The 17910-nt window shown below is 32.4% G+C and overlaps 1 protein-coding gene across 1 annotated transcript; it reads right to left on the bottom strand.

Annotated features, from left to right (window-relative positions):
* Positions 1-461: 461 nt before the first annotated feature.
* LOC120190881 (rho GTPase-activating protein REN1-like) lies at positions 462-10075 on the bottom strand. The gene is made up of 20 exons (XM_039193923.1): positions 10043-10075; positions 9725-9746; positions 9493-9597; positions 8989-9025; positions 8723-8799; positions 7632-7702; positions 7447-7525; positions 6749-6888; positions 6285-6382; positions 5697-5774; positions 5286-5341; positions 5121-5190; positions 4719-4803; positions 3398-3641; positions 2739-2936; positions 1850-2152; positions 1629-1678; positions 1318-1378; positions 1149-1232; positions 462-810 (listed from the first exon to the last, which is right to left on the bottom strand). Exons 1-20 carry the CDS (start codon positions 10057-10059, stop codon positions 670-672), a joined length of 2016 nt encoding a protein of 671 aa, XP_039049854.1. The 5' UTR covers positions 10060-10075; the 3' UTR covers positions 462-669.
* Between the last annotated feature and the right edge of the window lie 7835 nt (positions 10076-17910).

The following is a 17910-nucleotide window of genomic DNA, read 5'->3' on the forward strand; positions in this document are numbered from 1 at the left end:
CAAGTCACAGAACTGTTGACTAAAGAGCCTTAGAAAAACTTTATTTGAAGAACTTAGTGGCAAACTGGGTTTGATCAATATTTACACGCCAACTTGAGGGGGAATGTTGGAATTCTGTATATATTTAGTAAATAATGTAAATTAGTCAATGTAATCTAATCCCTAATTTCTAGGAGTTAACAGAGTGAATAGAATTTTTCCCATCTCAATTTTGTTCAACAAGTATGTAGATTTTTACCAAGTTCATAAAGAGATTAAGAATGGGAATTGGAAAAGAAAATGTAAATAAACATCTAAAGGATTATCTATTTCGAAGCATGAATTATTGGCGAGTTAGCAGTCGCCAAACAGTTCAACAAGTATTCAAACTCAAAAGAAACAAATCAACAAAATGTTACAACAAATATCAACAAGATATGCCACTACGAGAGAACCAACTTAAAGCTTACACTTTTGATGATGATTTGGTTCACGTTGATTGCATGAATCACTCACGGAAGTCGACTTTTGCTCAGGATGTTGATTAACCTGTTTCCCTAGATCATCAACCTTTTTGTTTAAATTGATTATGTCTGCCTCTGATTGAGCTATGTCCTTGAGATCTACCTTTGTCTTTATTACATCTTAAAGTTAAAAAAGCTTGATGCAAATAAAGATTAGGTACACTAATTAAATCTTACGAAGGCCATGGGCTACCTTTTCGTCAAGCTTAGCTGGGAGAGATTTGGGTCCTTGAGACGGGTTAAGTCCTGCTTCCAGAGCTATCCTCTTTTCCCTTGCCCTTTGAAGCTCTTCCTCAAATCTTGCAACCTATAAGTACACCCAGTAGCAGCAATCAGAACAGGGCCATGCACATATAATCAGTATAGCAATCGTGATAAAATAAATAAATCCATTAGCTTTGTGTAACTAACTAATGAGTAATTACTAAATGCAAATGAAAATATTAAATTCCATACATTACCAAAACAAAACAAACGTACTTCCAGTAAGTATATAATTGTTCATCCTAGATGTATTTTCATGCATATACTCATTGCTGATATCTTTGTCACTACAGATATGCAACCTAACATAATGCATGAAACATGAAAGACGGCACAGAAGAAATAAAATAAAAAATAAAAAAAATCTCCTGATAAACATACCTCTTTCTGAAGAGCTAGCCGTTGCTCATGCAATGCCTTCTTTCGTTTTTCCAAGCTGGCTTCAAGAATGGTATTACCTTCAATCTACATTAGAAAGCTGACTTAAGTATGAAAAGTTCAAAAAACATGTTACAAAAACAATAACTAGAAAGGGTGGGTAAAGCATAACCTCTTTTGTGAGTCTCTTTTGCAAGTCCCATTTTTCAGCCTCAAGTGACTCAACTGCAACCCTAAAATTGAGTCAAAATCAGGTAAGTACAACAGAAAATAGAGATATTATTAACAATATACAAGGTTTCAGCTCTACATTATTTTTTGCTTTTCCACTTTTGTCTAGAAAAATTAGTCATGCAAAGGGTAAATTGCTTCACCCTAAGCGTGAAAGAAGATTATAGAAGTAGTAACCAGGAAAATAAGTAGTAGCGGGCAAATTTATAAAAGGTTCTTTTTTATTCTGCAGATCACGGGAACATCACTTACTCTTCCTCACATGGAAGATCAGGACAATCCACAGATAGTTTCTTGCTTCCCTGTAAAAGCAAACACGATAATCATATTTACATTTCTTTCTTCCCTGCAAACGCAAACTCGATAATCATATTAACACATTGCAATTATAATTTAAAATACTCATTAGCTAACAGAAAAACTAACTAGACCAAAAGCAAAACACATCATGAATGCAGAAAACGAAAACTTACACTACTCCTTCCCCAAAAAGCATGCCTGACATTGTGACCAGGTCCGTTTCCAACAGCAGGGGGTTTTGCGGCACTTGAGACTGGACTACGAGTTGATGCATCCTCCAACTTGGTTACTCCATGAACTCCTTTTGACAGCTCAGCAGATTTATTGGTCTCAGTTGTTGAACTTTTAATTCTCCGGTTATCCTCGTTCTTTTTTGAATTATCATTTACATTAAGTGAACTTGAAACTTTTTTGGTGGCTTTGACATCACCACTATTTTTGGAGGACTCAGAACTAGAGCTCGAAGATTCAGAATCCTGCAATTTTATTTTCAATCCAGGTAAGTATTGTGTCTCTTTCTATTACTGGTCTATTGCTTCTTCACCTTTTATAAGTTAAAAACGGAAATAATACTCAAAATCTGAACTGAGGGGCTACAGAAAGTAAGAATACAGCTATATGTTACAAACAAAAAATAGCAAAGAGAAAAACATCAAGATTCCTATAAGGGGTAAAGATGGAAAACTATATGCATCTGACTCTGATATAAGGTGCTGCAAAGTTAATATAGAATATATTCTGATAGCGGTAAATCAAGTTCATATAGTGAGCATAAATTCAAAGGGGAAAGCAAAGACATCGAAACAATCAAACAATAGAAACCTTTAGTCGCCAGATGGTGACAAATGAAGCAGATACACAAGCTACAAAATCATTAAAAAGAGTAAAATGAGTATATAAATCTGGTTACCTAAACAGAGGTAACTGTCTAAATTAGATTTTCTGAAGAGAAAGCTTTAATAGTCCAGGAGTTTGGATCAAGTTTGTGACTGCCATCATTTTTAAAGTAGATGAACAAGATATAAAACAAAAATGTCAGTGTAAGAAAGCAGAGGAACAAACCTTATCATCACCACTTTTAACAGATTGACCACTCTCACTGCCTGTTCCACTTTCAGCAGAGTCGTTATCATCTTCAGACCCTTGTGATTCGTCCTCACATTCATCATCTTCATAGGACTCATCTTCGTCAGCTTCTTCCTCACTTTCACTTCCACTCTCATCTGAGTCAGAGTACAAATCAGGGGAAACACAACCTTCCTGCCAACAAAATGCTGAGCTCATAACTGCAATGTAAAAAAAATTCAAACCAAAGTAATAACAAATTGGAATATGGAACGCGAACATCCAAATTACTATTTTTTTTAAATAATACTAATACCATACAAGAAATAGAAATATTACTATATTATAAGGAAAGAATGTGGGAAGGATATAATAAACTCAGCTTAACTGTATTCAAATTCCACCATTAGACAGTCATAATCCAATCACTTTAGATCTGTACTACCAACAATAGTGCATACATCCAGGACAACACGAACAATTTTGACTTAATGATCACGCATGCTCAAAATGTACAAAGAAATAAAACATATCGATTCTGAACTAAAGAAAAGTCCTTACAACTCAGAATTATTGCATATATACTTGCATGTATAGTGACTACAGAAAACAATATTAGAAGCAGTTGTGCAATGATGACAATAATTTCAGCTTACCCCAAATATTTTATCATACTGTTCCAGTAATGTTATAACAATGGCTTGAGCATGATTGGCTGCAGCAGCAGCTTGCAGCAGTTGCATTGAACCATCACCTCCCACATCAAAATCATTTTCAATATCACATTCACCAGATAGAAGAGGACGAAGAAGTAAGGGCGCCATGCAGGCTGCCACAGCTGAAGAGCTCATTCGATTTTCATTTTTGTGAGAAGCTGTAGTTTGCATCATCATTAGAATTCTGAAAGAGAGGATTAAGAAAAGATAAATATGGATAAGGTGGTCAGTAGCTGAGATAGCAAAAAAGAAAGAAAGATGATATCTTTATTTTGGAAATAAGATCGAACGTAGTTTTTTTTTATTATTGTATCCCAAAAATGCAATTTCAATGCATTTCCCTCATAATTTTCAAAAATAAAACTTAAATGCTGAAAACTAACAGAGACGTAAGAGATGTATTCTGCTTAAGGGTACAAGAAGCTCTGGTGTGCTAGGCTTATTGATTGTACTTTCTATATTTATGCCTTCTGCAAGATATTATATCCAATCTCACACTCACTCATTTAGCAAGGACCAATACATATATCTGAGGGTTACACACCATAAAATTTCTTGAACCAACAAGAAGTTGTGGATAATCAACCAATTTAAAATAAGATTCACTCATCCAAACAATTTAGAGAACTTTTTTTTCTCAAAAGGTAGAATGAGCAATTACAAGGAAAGGAGAAGAATTTGACAACCGGCCTTTTTTCCTGAGCTAAAACAAATATTGTAAGTGAAAATCGTCTAGAACCCCAATAAGAAACAATATAAACTAAACTCGATTATGACTTTAAAAATGAATCTAATTAACCAAATTCCAACGTAGAAAAACATTTGCTTATGCCTAACATCTATATATACTCTGTACAGAAATGGCTTAAACAAGTGTGAAACTTCTGGCCTATACAGTCATTGCACTTATCTTTCTATGTGTATTTTTATTCACGGGTTATCTTTAATGCAGTTTCCTAATTTTATACATGCATGGACTGTTAACTGTACATAATCTTGATTTTCGTTCTTTCGCTTATCTTCCGCTAATAGTTTGTTATTAATAATTGTACTGCATAGGAAAGACAACGTCAATTGCATATCATTTAAATCCATAATATAAATATGCTTATTTTAACGCCCATATGCAGTAACAGCTCTCTTTTAAATATCATCTACAATGCTGAGGAAATAAATGCAAAAAATGCATACTGAATATCATTTGTACTGAGAAAAGCGTTATAATTAAAAGGGAAAGAACTGACAGTTATGAATTGTCTACCTCTGTAATAAGCGACGATTTGGCTCAGGAAACGTGTCCAATACTGCCGTACGCATAGCATTGACTCTAGCATTGTGCTCGGTTCCTAATCATTGGATGATGTCCAATAACAGAATAACAAAACTCAATCTTCAAAAATAATAACAGCTGGTAATATATCATAAAAATGAAACGGTATAAAGCTCAAAAATATGCAACCAGACAATTTCCACTTCATTCCTTAGGAATCCAACCAATTGAGAATACAAGAACTTCACCCAATAAGGATTGTCCAACATATAATTACCTTCAAAATTAGAGGCATCAAGGACCAATAGTGGCAAAGCATATTATGACCTCAACTTATTACATATTAAGACCAAAAAAAAAAAAAAACAAAAACCAGTTCAGAATACAACTTACTGCATGCTTCTAGTAGTGCGTTGCAGCATGATGCAGGGACAGGAGAAGATGGCAACTCCCGAATTACATACTGGAAAATGGAATGAAGCAAATTAAACAACAAAACACCAGAAGAATATGATTCAACTTAAATGAAAAAATCGTGTGGAGTCTAGTAAGACATACCTTGACACAGTCAGCAATGACATGTGCATCCTCGTCTTGAGAGAACTCGGTTTTTCCTGCAAAAAATAAAAAAAATAAAAAGCATCACGTGGAAAAGGATTTGAAGATTGAACAGAAAGCATTGTGCTGTAGAACTACAAGCATACAAAGTAGCCTGGCTTCTTGTTCTGTCCCATACAATAAGAACGAAAATTTTCAATAAGAAAGAAAATTTCCATACATGAATACTGATTCAAATTTAAGTTCTTACAAAGTTACCTTTGATAGCATTGTTTACAGCCAAAAATTAAATATTAAATGAATATAACCAACGTTTAAGAAAAGAACACAACCTACAGTAGCTGAAAGCAATGTTTAAAAAATAAAAAGAAAAAATTGAATATAGTCAAGGGCAGTGTGTATTGAACAAACCCTGTTCATATTCCCAAATTCTGCGCTCAACATCCTCAACATCTGCAGCCTGCCTCAAGATCCCTTCTACTTTGACTCCTGTAAAATTATTTGAACACGACTAAAAGGATCTCAATGAAAATCAATAAAAGTGCTTCGCCATTTAACTTAAATCACTGAAATTAGCATCACACACACAGCTTCTGAGGCCACTAAATTTGTGAACAATGTGGAAAATTCTTGAAACAAAGATAAAGAAAATGAGTCACGAGCAGTGGTTAGCCATGCTGGAATCTTATCCAGAAAAATGGATATCTCGAGAAAGGTATTTGAAAAAAACAGACATGCCATGTATATTTACTAGACTACATTCATTAGAGACAAAAAAAAAAAATTAGCTGACCCTATTCCCATATGTAATGGGGTGAGGGGAGGTAAGGTAGTAGGCTGCCCCCAACGCCAGGTTGAGAACAGCTTCCGTGGAAGACCTCCGGCAGTTAGAATTATGAATTGCCCACCGGCATTAGAGACAGTTATCCGGTTTATGGATTTAGAACTTTACCATATACTTAAATGAGGTGGCCACAATTAAAAAAGATAACAGCTCACCATATTCTTCTACAAATCTTAGGGCCTTCTCCAAAAAAGTTGGAGCCCCATCAACATCTTCCAGTGCAAGTAAAATTGGTCTGTGTAAGACTGTAGATCTCACAGGCTGTTTATCATTCGCTAACAAAGAAAAAGAGAAGAGCATCAATATCTCGAATGAGAGGAAAAATAAATCAAAACAACCAAACAAATTAGAACCTAGAAAAAAACTTGATAGGCTTGTAAAGAAACATGACAACATGAAAAGATGCAGTAAAACTAGAAAAAAGGAGGGTATATACGAAAAAAGGTAACTCCCAGCCAAGGCTCCCGGTCAGTAGTGACATGCTAAAACTTTTTCAATAATAAACTTTTATCATGCAATATTTCAGTTGTTTACATTAGGAGCTAGTTATGAATGGAGCTTCGTACAGATGTCATTCAAAGTTATACAATTTTTTTTTAAAAATGGAGCCGCATGAAACTTACTTGGTTCCTTAGAAGCATCAATTGCATCTGCCTGATCATTCCCGAGGGCGCCATTTTGTCCCCCAGAACTTGGTGCTTGTGACAAAGCTTTCTCAAGTGCAGCCTTCCACTCGTACAAGTCCTCCGAAGTTTCAGACTTCAACAACAACAAAAGGAACCGTCATGTCATATGATTTCCCAAAATCTCACTGTTATATTCATTAGATTCAGCATTGAATTTTCCAATAATATCAGACACGTAATAAGTGTGTCTCAGCCTTCAAAATCAGTCACCTGGCAAAGCCAGTTCTTAATAACGGGTTTCAGAGGATAAAAGAATGCTATCTGCAGGGTATGGAGTGAACTTGTATAAAATTTATATACCGAAGATGAAATTTTCCTGTTCTGGGCATTCTCTTTACACGGAGGTGTTGGTCACTCAAAACCAAGCTTACACTTTTCAGCATTCATTAAACCGCAGCTTTGGTTAGATTCATTTGAACATCTTTAGGTACAAGGAAGATCTTTCACTCTTACGGCAGAATCTTGATATATGCGGTTCAGATAGAAAGATCACAACTATTTATCAAGCAAAGAAAATGTAAACCAAAGGGCAGTGAATCTGAAAATCTGAACAGTTTTTTGAGGAAAGTGTGAAACGAAATGGTTAAAAAAGGTAATCAGAGAAATTATAAACGAAGAATGGATGAACAACCTTGAGTGTGAAGGTTCGTCCATCGCAGCCATCTTGAAATAGTACGGTAATAAGTTTTTTATCAGCTTTGAGAACCACACTAGAAATTTTGAAAGGTACCACGAGTTAGTAAACATTTCCACTTTAACGACATTCACAATTTGAAGAAGAAATCACAAATTATCTTTTCAGAAATGCAAGCCAACCTGCCTGAATTGTTGAGATCAATACCGCCAAGAGTTAAATTTACTTCATTCCCTTTCTGAGAACTGGCATTCTGAAAAGTTAACAAGAGTATATTAATCTTCTAAAATCTTATCCAAAATGCAGCGAGAGAGGAAAATAGATTATTGCACGGAATGTAGAGAGAAGAGAACAACATAATAGTAGGATAATAACATCCAGCCAATAAATATCAACGCATCTAGAAAAAATACAGCTTTTCTTTTTTCGCACAACGACGAAGAACCAAAGAAATGATATATTGAACTAAAGAACCTTAATTGTCAAATTATTTTTTTAATTAATATGGGGGTAAGTTTAAGAAGTATATGTTCAAAGATCTCTCAAACTTTTGATATTGAAAGTTTATATCTTTGACATTCATAATGTTCTAATCCGAAACCTCAAAAAATAACTATAATTCCTTTACTAATGATGTGACTGGGATTCATGCTTAATTGTCAAATTAAATTGTTTGATAACAATCATTTCTACCATGCTAAACACGTACGTCCGTACAAATTACTAATGGGTCACTTAAACTAGCATTTAATTATTCTCGTTAGGTAAATTTCATGGATTTAGAGCCACCTTAGTAACTTAATTTTAGGACCTGCTGTGTGAAATAGACACGAGAGTATGATTTCCATTTATCTTTTCGATCGAGATACATTCTAGCAACTAATAGTCATTTACAGACTCAGATTGATTGAACCATATGCTTCTGATTGAGAGAGAAATAGAGCACACACAAGATAATCATAGCAAATTATTATCATTTCAATTTCATCTTTTCGGTTCAGATATATTCTAGCCACTAATAGTCATTCTCAGGAGACGAAATAAAACTCAAGAACCTTATGCTTCTGATTGAGAGAAAACTAGACCACAAAAAAGATAATCGTAGCAGGTTAGTATCATTCCCAGGGATCCTAAAGCCTGTTATAGTCTGAAGAACAGTGCATCATTTGACCTTTACTGTTTACCAAGAAAAAAAAAGCAATAGATGATGTGAAAAACAGGTAAGCAAATATCAATGTTGAGACTGACAATCTGCTAGACTGCAAAAACTTACAGGATCACTTCTGAAGAAAACCAGCGAAGTATGTGTCAAAATGAACCACCTTTTCTTCCATGATGTCCATCCAATTCCTTTAATCAAATAAAAATAAGGGAAAAAGGAAAGACAATAACCGATAGGAATTCAAGCCATTATCATGGGACTGTGACCTCATAATGCACATTTTTCTAGTAAATATAAGTAAAAGTAGCGCTTCACAAAACGTAAGGTGAAAGATAAATTATTAACTAAATTAAATTAAAAAAACAAAGTATACAAACCTTTTGATGATATAAAAAGTGGCCCACTCTTTAAAACCTGCGAGAAAGTTTCAAACCTTGAAATGCACTAACTTTTACAATTTTGAAAAATGCATGCTTAAGAAACTCTTGAATACGGACGATGTAAGAAAAGAACTTAGGAAGGTAAACAATCTAGTAATGCACTTAAAATACAGGACGCGTTCTTTCTCTTGCATCAAAATTCCTCATTCTCACTTATGCTTAATTTTGTTGGGAAAAGGACTACAATAAGCATGACAACATCAAAAGAGAATAACTGCCATATAGGCAATTCTTCCATGAAATGGTTCATATGGCTCAAGCACATTAGATATAGATAAAGTAATAATCAAAATAAATAAATAAGATACATAGACGAGTAATAGACATATGGTTATAAGCACAATCTTGATGATGACGAAGATGATCGCATGGTAATATAGGGAATTATGGTCACGTGCAACTTTCAATCAACAATCAAACCCGGCATAGTAAACAACTCACCACGGGGGGAGAGCTTGTAGAGTTGCCACCACTAGAATTCAGATTCTCCGATGGTCCTGTTGCACTGGCTGGACCTGGAGAAGCGGCAGCAGTTGCTGCATCTCCCTTGAGGGAAAACAAAATTGATTTTCAGCACGAAATTTCCACACACGAAATTATACCCGCACGATCAGAGCTTTCACTCCAAAATATTTCCATCAAAACAATAATGTGAAGGGGAAAAAATGTGTACCGATTGTGCTTGAGGCGACTCTTCCTTTTTTCCAGTCATTTTCTAGTTATGAAAATAAAAAATAACCTGAAGTCTCTGTTAAATAACAATTTTTTTCTGAGTGCCAAAATCTAGAGAAAAAAAATTATCATACCTGTTGAGCTTGAGATGGCTCTTCTATTTTCTGATAAAAATAAATTTAAAAAAAACAAAACAAAGAATTACTGAAAAATCTCCGTTAAACCACAATTAAAAACTAATTAAAAACTAACAGAATGGATGGAATAAAAAAGGAAAAAATGTATATTGATCAAAACCAGTCGTGCATGAGACAACTCTTCCTTTTTGCCAGCCATTTTCTGATCAGCAAAATAAAAACATTAACGTAAAAATCTGTGAAATTACGATATATTTTTCCAACAGAAAATTAAAGAAGAAAAAAAATAAAAAAAAATAAAAAAATATTGATCAAAACTTATTGTGCTTGAGAAAGCTCTTCCTTTTTGGCGGACATTTTCTAATGAAGAAAATAAAAAGGAATTAACATAAAATCTACCTTAAATCAAATTTTAGATCTTAGTTCGTCGACTTCTTCAATAAAATTTTAGATCTTAAAATGAATAGAAAACTAACAGAAGAAAATACAAAGCACATCAAAACTTGTGCTTAACACAGTTTTTCCTTTCTGCTAGGCATTTTCTGATCAAGAAAATATAAAAGAAATAAAATAAAATCTCCACTAAAACAATGTGTAGTTCTTTTTCTTCCTTTCTTGTTTCTGAAAGCCAAATTTTTCTAAACGACAATAAAAAGAAAGAAAAAGAAAAATATATGTATCAAAACCAGTTTCTGAGCAACAAAATCTTCTGAAAATGATTAGACAGTAGCAGGAAAATGAAAATAAAGAGATCGACCAAAACCTGTTGTTGTGCATGAGGCGACTCTTCCTTTTTACCAACCATTTTCTGATAAAGAAAAATTATCAATTAACATAAAATCTCCGTTAATCGCAATGTAGTCTTTTTATACATATTTTGTTTCTGAACATTAAATTCTTCTAAAATCAAATAGAAGAGTATCAGTAGGATAAAAAAGAAAATCAAACCAGTTGTAATTTAGACAGATCTTCCTTTCTGGTAGATATTTTCTGAAAATGAAAGAAAAACGAAGAAAAATCTCCGTTAAAAACACAAAATGTTGCTCTGTCTTTTCTGCTTCTCAATACCGAACATCAAAGCCTTCTCTACAAATGAGTTAGAAATTCAACTAAAAACGAAGAGAGATCAATGAAAACCTGCTGTATCAAATTAAATGCCAATTCATCCTTTTTGGTAGCCATAATAATCCTCTGATCTCTCGGAATTTAGAAAAAAATCACATCCTAAACAGGTCACAAAATCAAACGAACAACACCGACCTTGCGAACATCAATCTCAGTAATGCCGCACATTCACAATGCTTAAACGCATAAATTCAAACCGAAAGAACCCTACGGGAAAAATGGGGGGAAATGTAGAAGAAAAGAGGGGAAAAGCGACAAGGAAGAAGCTTAAATGTGAGAAGAGGAAGAGACTTTTTCTCCTTTGGTTGGGAATTCTTTGAGCTCAACGGAAACCCCGTATTGGTCAAAGCAAAGGAAAGGCCTAAAAGCCCTCCCCCCGAAACCGAAGGGAGCCGTTGCATTGTACACGTTATTTCTACTACTATTTATTTTCTTTTGGAGGGAACTGACAGTAGCGGCAATTATTTGCCTTCTTTAACCGCCTTGCCACCACGTGATTTCAAGATTTTTCGGAATCGATCACGGTTGCTGTGGTCTGATCCTGTGGGAGTGTGGGGTCATTGGATTATGTCGGGGCTTGCTCGATCCATCTGATCGAGTTAAAAACAAAAAGTACAATTCGCATTATGGGCATGAAAGATCAGTCGTTACTGACTAAACCTAACTTTTAGTACTCTTTTTATCTCAATTTTTTATGTTGGCTTTTTGCAAATTAAAAACAAGCGTCGATAGTGAAAATATAATAGTAAAAAGTACTTTTTAATCAATCAATTTTTTTAAATAATAAATATTTTGATTTCAATGTTTTTTTAATAAAATAACTTTAATTTGATAAAAATCGTTAGTTAATTAATAATCAATACTAATCATTGATGTGATAAATCTTATGTGTTAAAAATGCTAACATTGCATGTATTATATCATTACTTATGTAAATGTATGTAACCTGTGATACATCATCACTTTTTTATATATATATATATGTTTTTTTCATTTGACATACCATCACTTTATGATGGTACATATTGTATATGCTACGTTAATACTTATGTACAAGTGATGTGTTATAACTTTGGACATATAGAACTTGTCACATTAGTGACAAACGTTGATATTTAGTCATCTAATAATTTTCATCTGATCAATTATCATTTTGTCTCAAAATGAAACGTTGAGATTAAAGTACTCAAAAATTGATAAAACAAAATAATTATTCAATCAAATGCTAAAGATATTTTTTTATCTAACAAAAAATAATTTTATACTCAATATTAAATAATTTAATATAAATCCATCTTAGGAGGTGAAAGAAATAAAGAAATGCTACTAACAACAATTGCCTAGGTTTTAATGTTCCTATTAGATTTTATCTTTGCACTTTAGGTACATAGAACATGTTACATCAGCGATAATTATTAACTGTTATTTGATTAGAAGTTTTCATAAAGTTAGAAATTATTTTATCTCAAAACATAATATTGAAATCTAAAATACTAATATATATATATATATATTCAATAGATTTATCTTTTTGACATTAAACTTTAATAAAAAGATTTTATCCTCGATTTTAAACAATTTAATAGAACCCCATTTTAAGAAATAATAAAATAAGAGAAAATAACATCACTGACCAAAAATGCTTTATAATATACGATTTTAACAAATTTTTTTTGGATTTGTCAAAATGACCAACTAAATCGCAACGCGATCTCCGGTATCGTAAATCAGTTTCCAAATTCGCAACGCGAACATCGACTATCGCAATGCGATAGTCCAAGTTTGCGTTGCGATTTATTCCAAGTTCGTTGCGATAGTCGAAGTTCGCGTTGCGATTTATTCCAATTTCGTTGCGATAGTCGAAGTTCGCGTTGCGATAGTCCAAAATCGCAACGACTGGTGGTATTGCATTTGTTTCTTAAGAATTTTCTCTAAAAAGATAGTATTCGCGCGGACGTGTCGAAGACACGTATTACCACGACCCGACCCGACCCGACCCGACCAGAGACGAGACGAGACGGACGGCGGCGGCGGCGCACGAGAGTCTCCCTTATTCTCTATTACTCAACAAGGAAGTGAGAAAGCCAAGCCTTAAATACCATTCCCAATAGTGTTTCCAATACTATGTGGGATTGAGCATTACCAACACTTGTTCCCAATACTATGTGGGATTGAGCATTACCAACACTTGTTCCCAATACTATGTGGGATTGAGCCTTAAATAGAGATATTATTTGTGAATTATAGTTAATGACTTTAGTATTTGTATGAAAAGTATTTGTGGTTCGTTTAGTTTTCATGCAATTCTAATTTATTTTCAATTGATTGTAATTGCACGATAACAATTTTTTTTATTCTCGCGAGTGATGCAATTTTTTTTGAATGTTTTGCTTAAAATTGCAATAATCGCGATTGATTGTAGATTAACTTTTAATTATGACATATTTAATTGTATAATACTAATGCAATTGGTTACTGATTCAGTTGTTTTAAGGTGCATGATTGTTAATTGTTTCCTGAATAATCACATAGTATTGAAAACAAGTGTTGGTAATGCTCAATCCCACATAGCATTGCGATTTAGTTGGTCATTTTGGCAAATCCAAAAAAAGTTGGTTAAAATCATATATTATAAGGCATTTTTGGTCACTGAGGTTATTTTCTCATAAAATAATTGCTACCAACGACTGCACAGGATTTAATCCCTTTTGTGGTTTGTTTGTCGATGCAGTCACGACGAGCCCACGGTTAATAATGAACACCATTAAATTAATTTATAAAATATTAAATTATAAAGTACTAAATATATAATTATAAATTAATTAAAATTTTAAATATAATTTAATTAAAATACAATATTTATACAACATTAGTTTTATAATTTTATTTTAATTATAATTAGATCAAACATTAATTTGAGAAATTTATAAATCCTAATTTATTTTCATAACTTTGAAGCTCTTGTTACCGCCTTTATCGTCGCCGCTGCCATCGCTACCGCAATCGATATCAATGGCGATGACGGCAGAAGTTTCAAACCTATGAAAATAAATTAGGGTTTATAAATTTTTTAATTTAATATTTTATCTAATTATAATTAAAATAAGATTATAAAAATTAATGTTTTATAAATATTATATTTTAATTAAATTACATTTAGAATTTTAATTAATTTTTAATTATACATTTAATACTTTATAATTTAATGTTTAATAAAATAATTTAATGATGTTCATCATTAATTGTGTTCATCCACACTCGACGAGCGTTGTAGAACTTTTCTTTCTTTACACTATTTTATATACTTTTTTTAGTAGAAACATCTAGTATTTTAAAAAATGAAAATATTTAAAATTAAAATAAGAGTTTACAACTATCATCGTAAGGATCATATATAGAAAAAGTTAAAAACTCAACTAAAAGACTCAAATAAAAAATATATATAAGTAATTCTGACTGCATCGACAAACAAACCACAAAAGGGGATTAAGCTATTAAAAGATTACTGAGAACAACAAATTAGAGCCGAACATTGTGAGAAACTATTCACGTATACAAAAAGAACATTCAAACAATCGATAAAGAAAACGAAAAATGTGCCACAAAGACAGAGAAGAACATACCACAAAGGTAGAATTATTCATATTAAAAAATAAAAAATAAACAAAAAGATAAGAGAATCAATGATCAACAACCAACATAAAAACTTGTCGTCCCCAATTAAACAAAATCAATGAAAAAAATTGATCTAATTTATAAAAAATGGTATAAACTCTAAATGAAAAAGGGAGGGGGAGAAAAAGAGTGAGCTTATGGGATTTAATGTTTTTTTCGGTATTTTCTTTAATAAGTATTTTTGTTTTATTATGAAAATGGTAAAGGATTAACTGTATGCTCTTGTAGTTTCTTACGTCTTTTCCATAGTATTCTTATAATTACAATCAATTTAAATGTGTTGCGTTTAGAAATGATAGTAATCAATTTAAATATATTAGTACTGAAGGTGCTCATCATTCACTATTGATAGCGATGATTATTTGTAGCTTTTATTTTGATTAAATTTTTAATATTTTTATTTTCATCATTTAACATTCAATTTTTATTCCTTGATTTTCTACCGAAAACGAATTATGATTAATATATTATAAATTTTGTAAATATATTTCAAAATTATACTTTGTTTTACATTTTCTTTTTATTGTTTATTTAATAAAATTAGTTAATAAAACTAATTAAAAAGACAAAAATTATATTTTTAATATGATCAATTAAAAAACATTAAAAATGAGCCAACAACTAATTGATATAGTGTGATGAGACACACAATGTCAGATGTTCGAACCTTAGCGTTTGTGAATAGAGTAAATTAGGTTGGGTGGGTCATCTTTATAATAGGCCTATACAAAAATCGATCTAGATTAATCGATCAATATATCATTACTTAATTAAAAAAACATTAAAATGAGAACAATAAATCATTAATCGGAAGTTTTTAATCATCGGTTCGAAATTCAATTCATAATAATAAAATATATTTCTATGTTGTATATAAAATACCACAAAAAAAATTATAATGAACATCTCAAAAAATATTAAAATTTGGTTAAAATACAACATTTATAATTTTAAATACAATTATATTGTTTAATAAACGTATGGAATTTTATATAATTTGAATTTTCCTATGTACGTTTTGCTTTCAAACAAACCAAGAGCTACAACGTACCGACCGAAACATATTTATAGGTAAATATGATGATTGGTTGGGGTTTAAACACAACTTCAACTAAATTATTTACAATAATTATACTTTTTCTTAATTCGGCCGTGCGGTCAGGCACGCAAGCCGAACCAAAATGGATCTATAAAATACAGCATGGAGCAGCTCCAAAGCAGACACGTCCGCTTTGTGCACTTTCTTTCTTTCTTTTTTTTTGTTATTAAAAATTATTATAAAATAATTAAAACTATTTAAAATATATTCTTTTATAATCATTTTAACTTAATAAAAATTTTGTTTCATAGTAAAAAAAAAGCATGTTCTTCCTCACCACTAATTCTAAAAACCAATAAATAAATATAACCTTTTTCTCGATTTCCTTATGCGAGAGGAATTTCAAATTATTTAGATTTGAAATTCGAGCCTCTTAGGTGAATTATTTGTTTAGATTTGCGTTAGGGTTGGCAACATTGAGATATAGATAGCGGTTTCTGGTAATCTCTGTTTTGAAAATCGGATCGAATCGGTCGGTTCAATCGGGAATCGTTGTTTAATCCGGTTCAATTTAAACCGGTTAAACCGTTATTAGTGAACTGATCAGAACCGTTAAACCGTTCGAACCGGACCGGCTGAAAACCGAAAAAACCCGGGGGAAAACCGGGATTTTTTTTTTAAAATTAAACCAAACAACGTCGTTTGTTAAACGAGCCAAGTCGAACTCGAGTATTGCTGAGCTCGACTCGAACTTGAAAACTTTAAAAGTAAGCTCAACTCAACTCAAACTCACAAGCTAAAAAATATAAAGTTCAACTCAAACTCGAAATATAATATTAAAACTTGAACTCAAAAAGGCTTGAACTTAAAAAAAATTAGAAGCTCGATTGAAGCCTAAAATTCGAGCTTAATTGAAGTGAAAGAATAGTTATATAATTATAGTTATATAATTTTGTTATGATTTTTTTAACCTCAAATTTATTTTTTAATTATATTTATTATTTAATATGTTTTACCTTAAATATTATGTTGTAGTTAATTTAAATCATTTTGTTTCACTTGATTTTATGGTTTTTAACTTATATATGTTATGACTTGCTTTGAATATGACTTGTGATATAAAAAATTATTTTTTATTAAATATTTTTAGTATTTTTATTTAATTTTTTAAATAATTATGACGTCGTCCGGTTCTTTCGACCGATCAGACTGGTTGAACCAGTGAACCGATAGCATGACCGGTTCGCTAAACGGTCCGGTTCTGAAAACCATGCTGGCAACGACTCGTTCCAAGTTGGGGAGATGAAGAGAAAAGTGGTGGAAGAGAAAGATCAGGTTCGTGTTATTGCAAGCTGTGCTGGAACAGTGCCAAAGCTATTGATTTGATTAGGAGCAGCGAAAGTGCAATCCACGATGACGATGGCGGAGATGACGTGGATCCACAAGAGGAAGTCATCAGCGTCAGTCTTCAAAGAGATCAAGAAGTCAATGAGGGTTGTTTGATTCTTTCTGTTTATTATCTGCTTTTAGGTTTCCGTTTGGGTTCTAAGGGAAGGAGAGGAATTCTGATTGAGAGTTTTGCATAATCACCTTTTTAGCTCGTAAAAACAATTGATTTTAGTTTTGGTGATCTTTTTTTCCTTCATTTTTTCAAGTTCTTCGTGATGATTTAGTTTGTATAAGCTTATTCTACGTTCTGTTAAGTTTTAGGTTCAGAAGAGAACTTTGGAATTTTTAATTCATAGAGGTTCTGCCAAGTTAACATGTTCATTTGAGGATTATGCGTTTCTTCCACGAGTGATGAGTAATTCAATTTTCAATTGAACATAGCTTGAATGAGACAATAAACTTATACTATAGCTAAATGGTATCTCTCATTTCGACAATGGCCTGGTTTATGAGGTATCAGTTGCATATCTATGTCAACTGTCACGGACTCCCTTCCTCTGCTGCATTAGAAACAAGGTGTAGTTTTGGTTGACTTTTAAGTTACGGAAGAGCATTGGCTTTTCCATGTTAATTTCTCTGGGAGTTTGTAGGGCTTAACATGATGAGTAGGTTGAAAGGTGTTTATGTTGTCATACGTTGGAGAAATTTTCTCGACTAAAAGCTAATTTTGGCTGAGATTGCGTTCTTTCATTATTGAATTGGACCAAACAAATAGAGAAATGAATAACTTGGATTTCATCTCGAATATGCTTTTCTTTGCTT

The sequence above is a fragment of the Hibiscus syriacus genome, unplaced genomic scaffold (assembly GCF_006381635.1).
Source record: "Hibiscus syriacus cultivar Baekdansim isolate YM2019G1 unplaced genomic scaffold, ASM638163v2 tig00116964_pilon, whole genome shotgun sequence".
NCBI lineage: Eukaryota > Viridiplantae > Streptophyta > Magnoliopsida > Malvales > Malvaceae > Hibiscus > Hibiscus syriacus.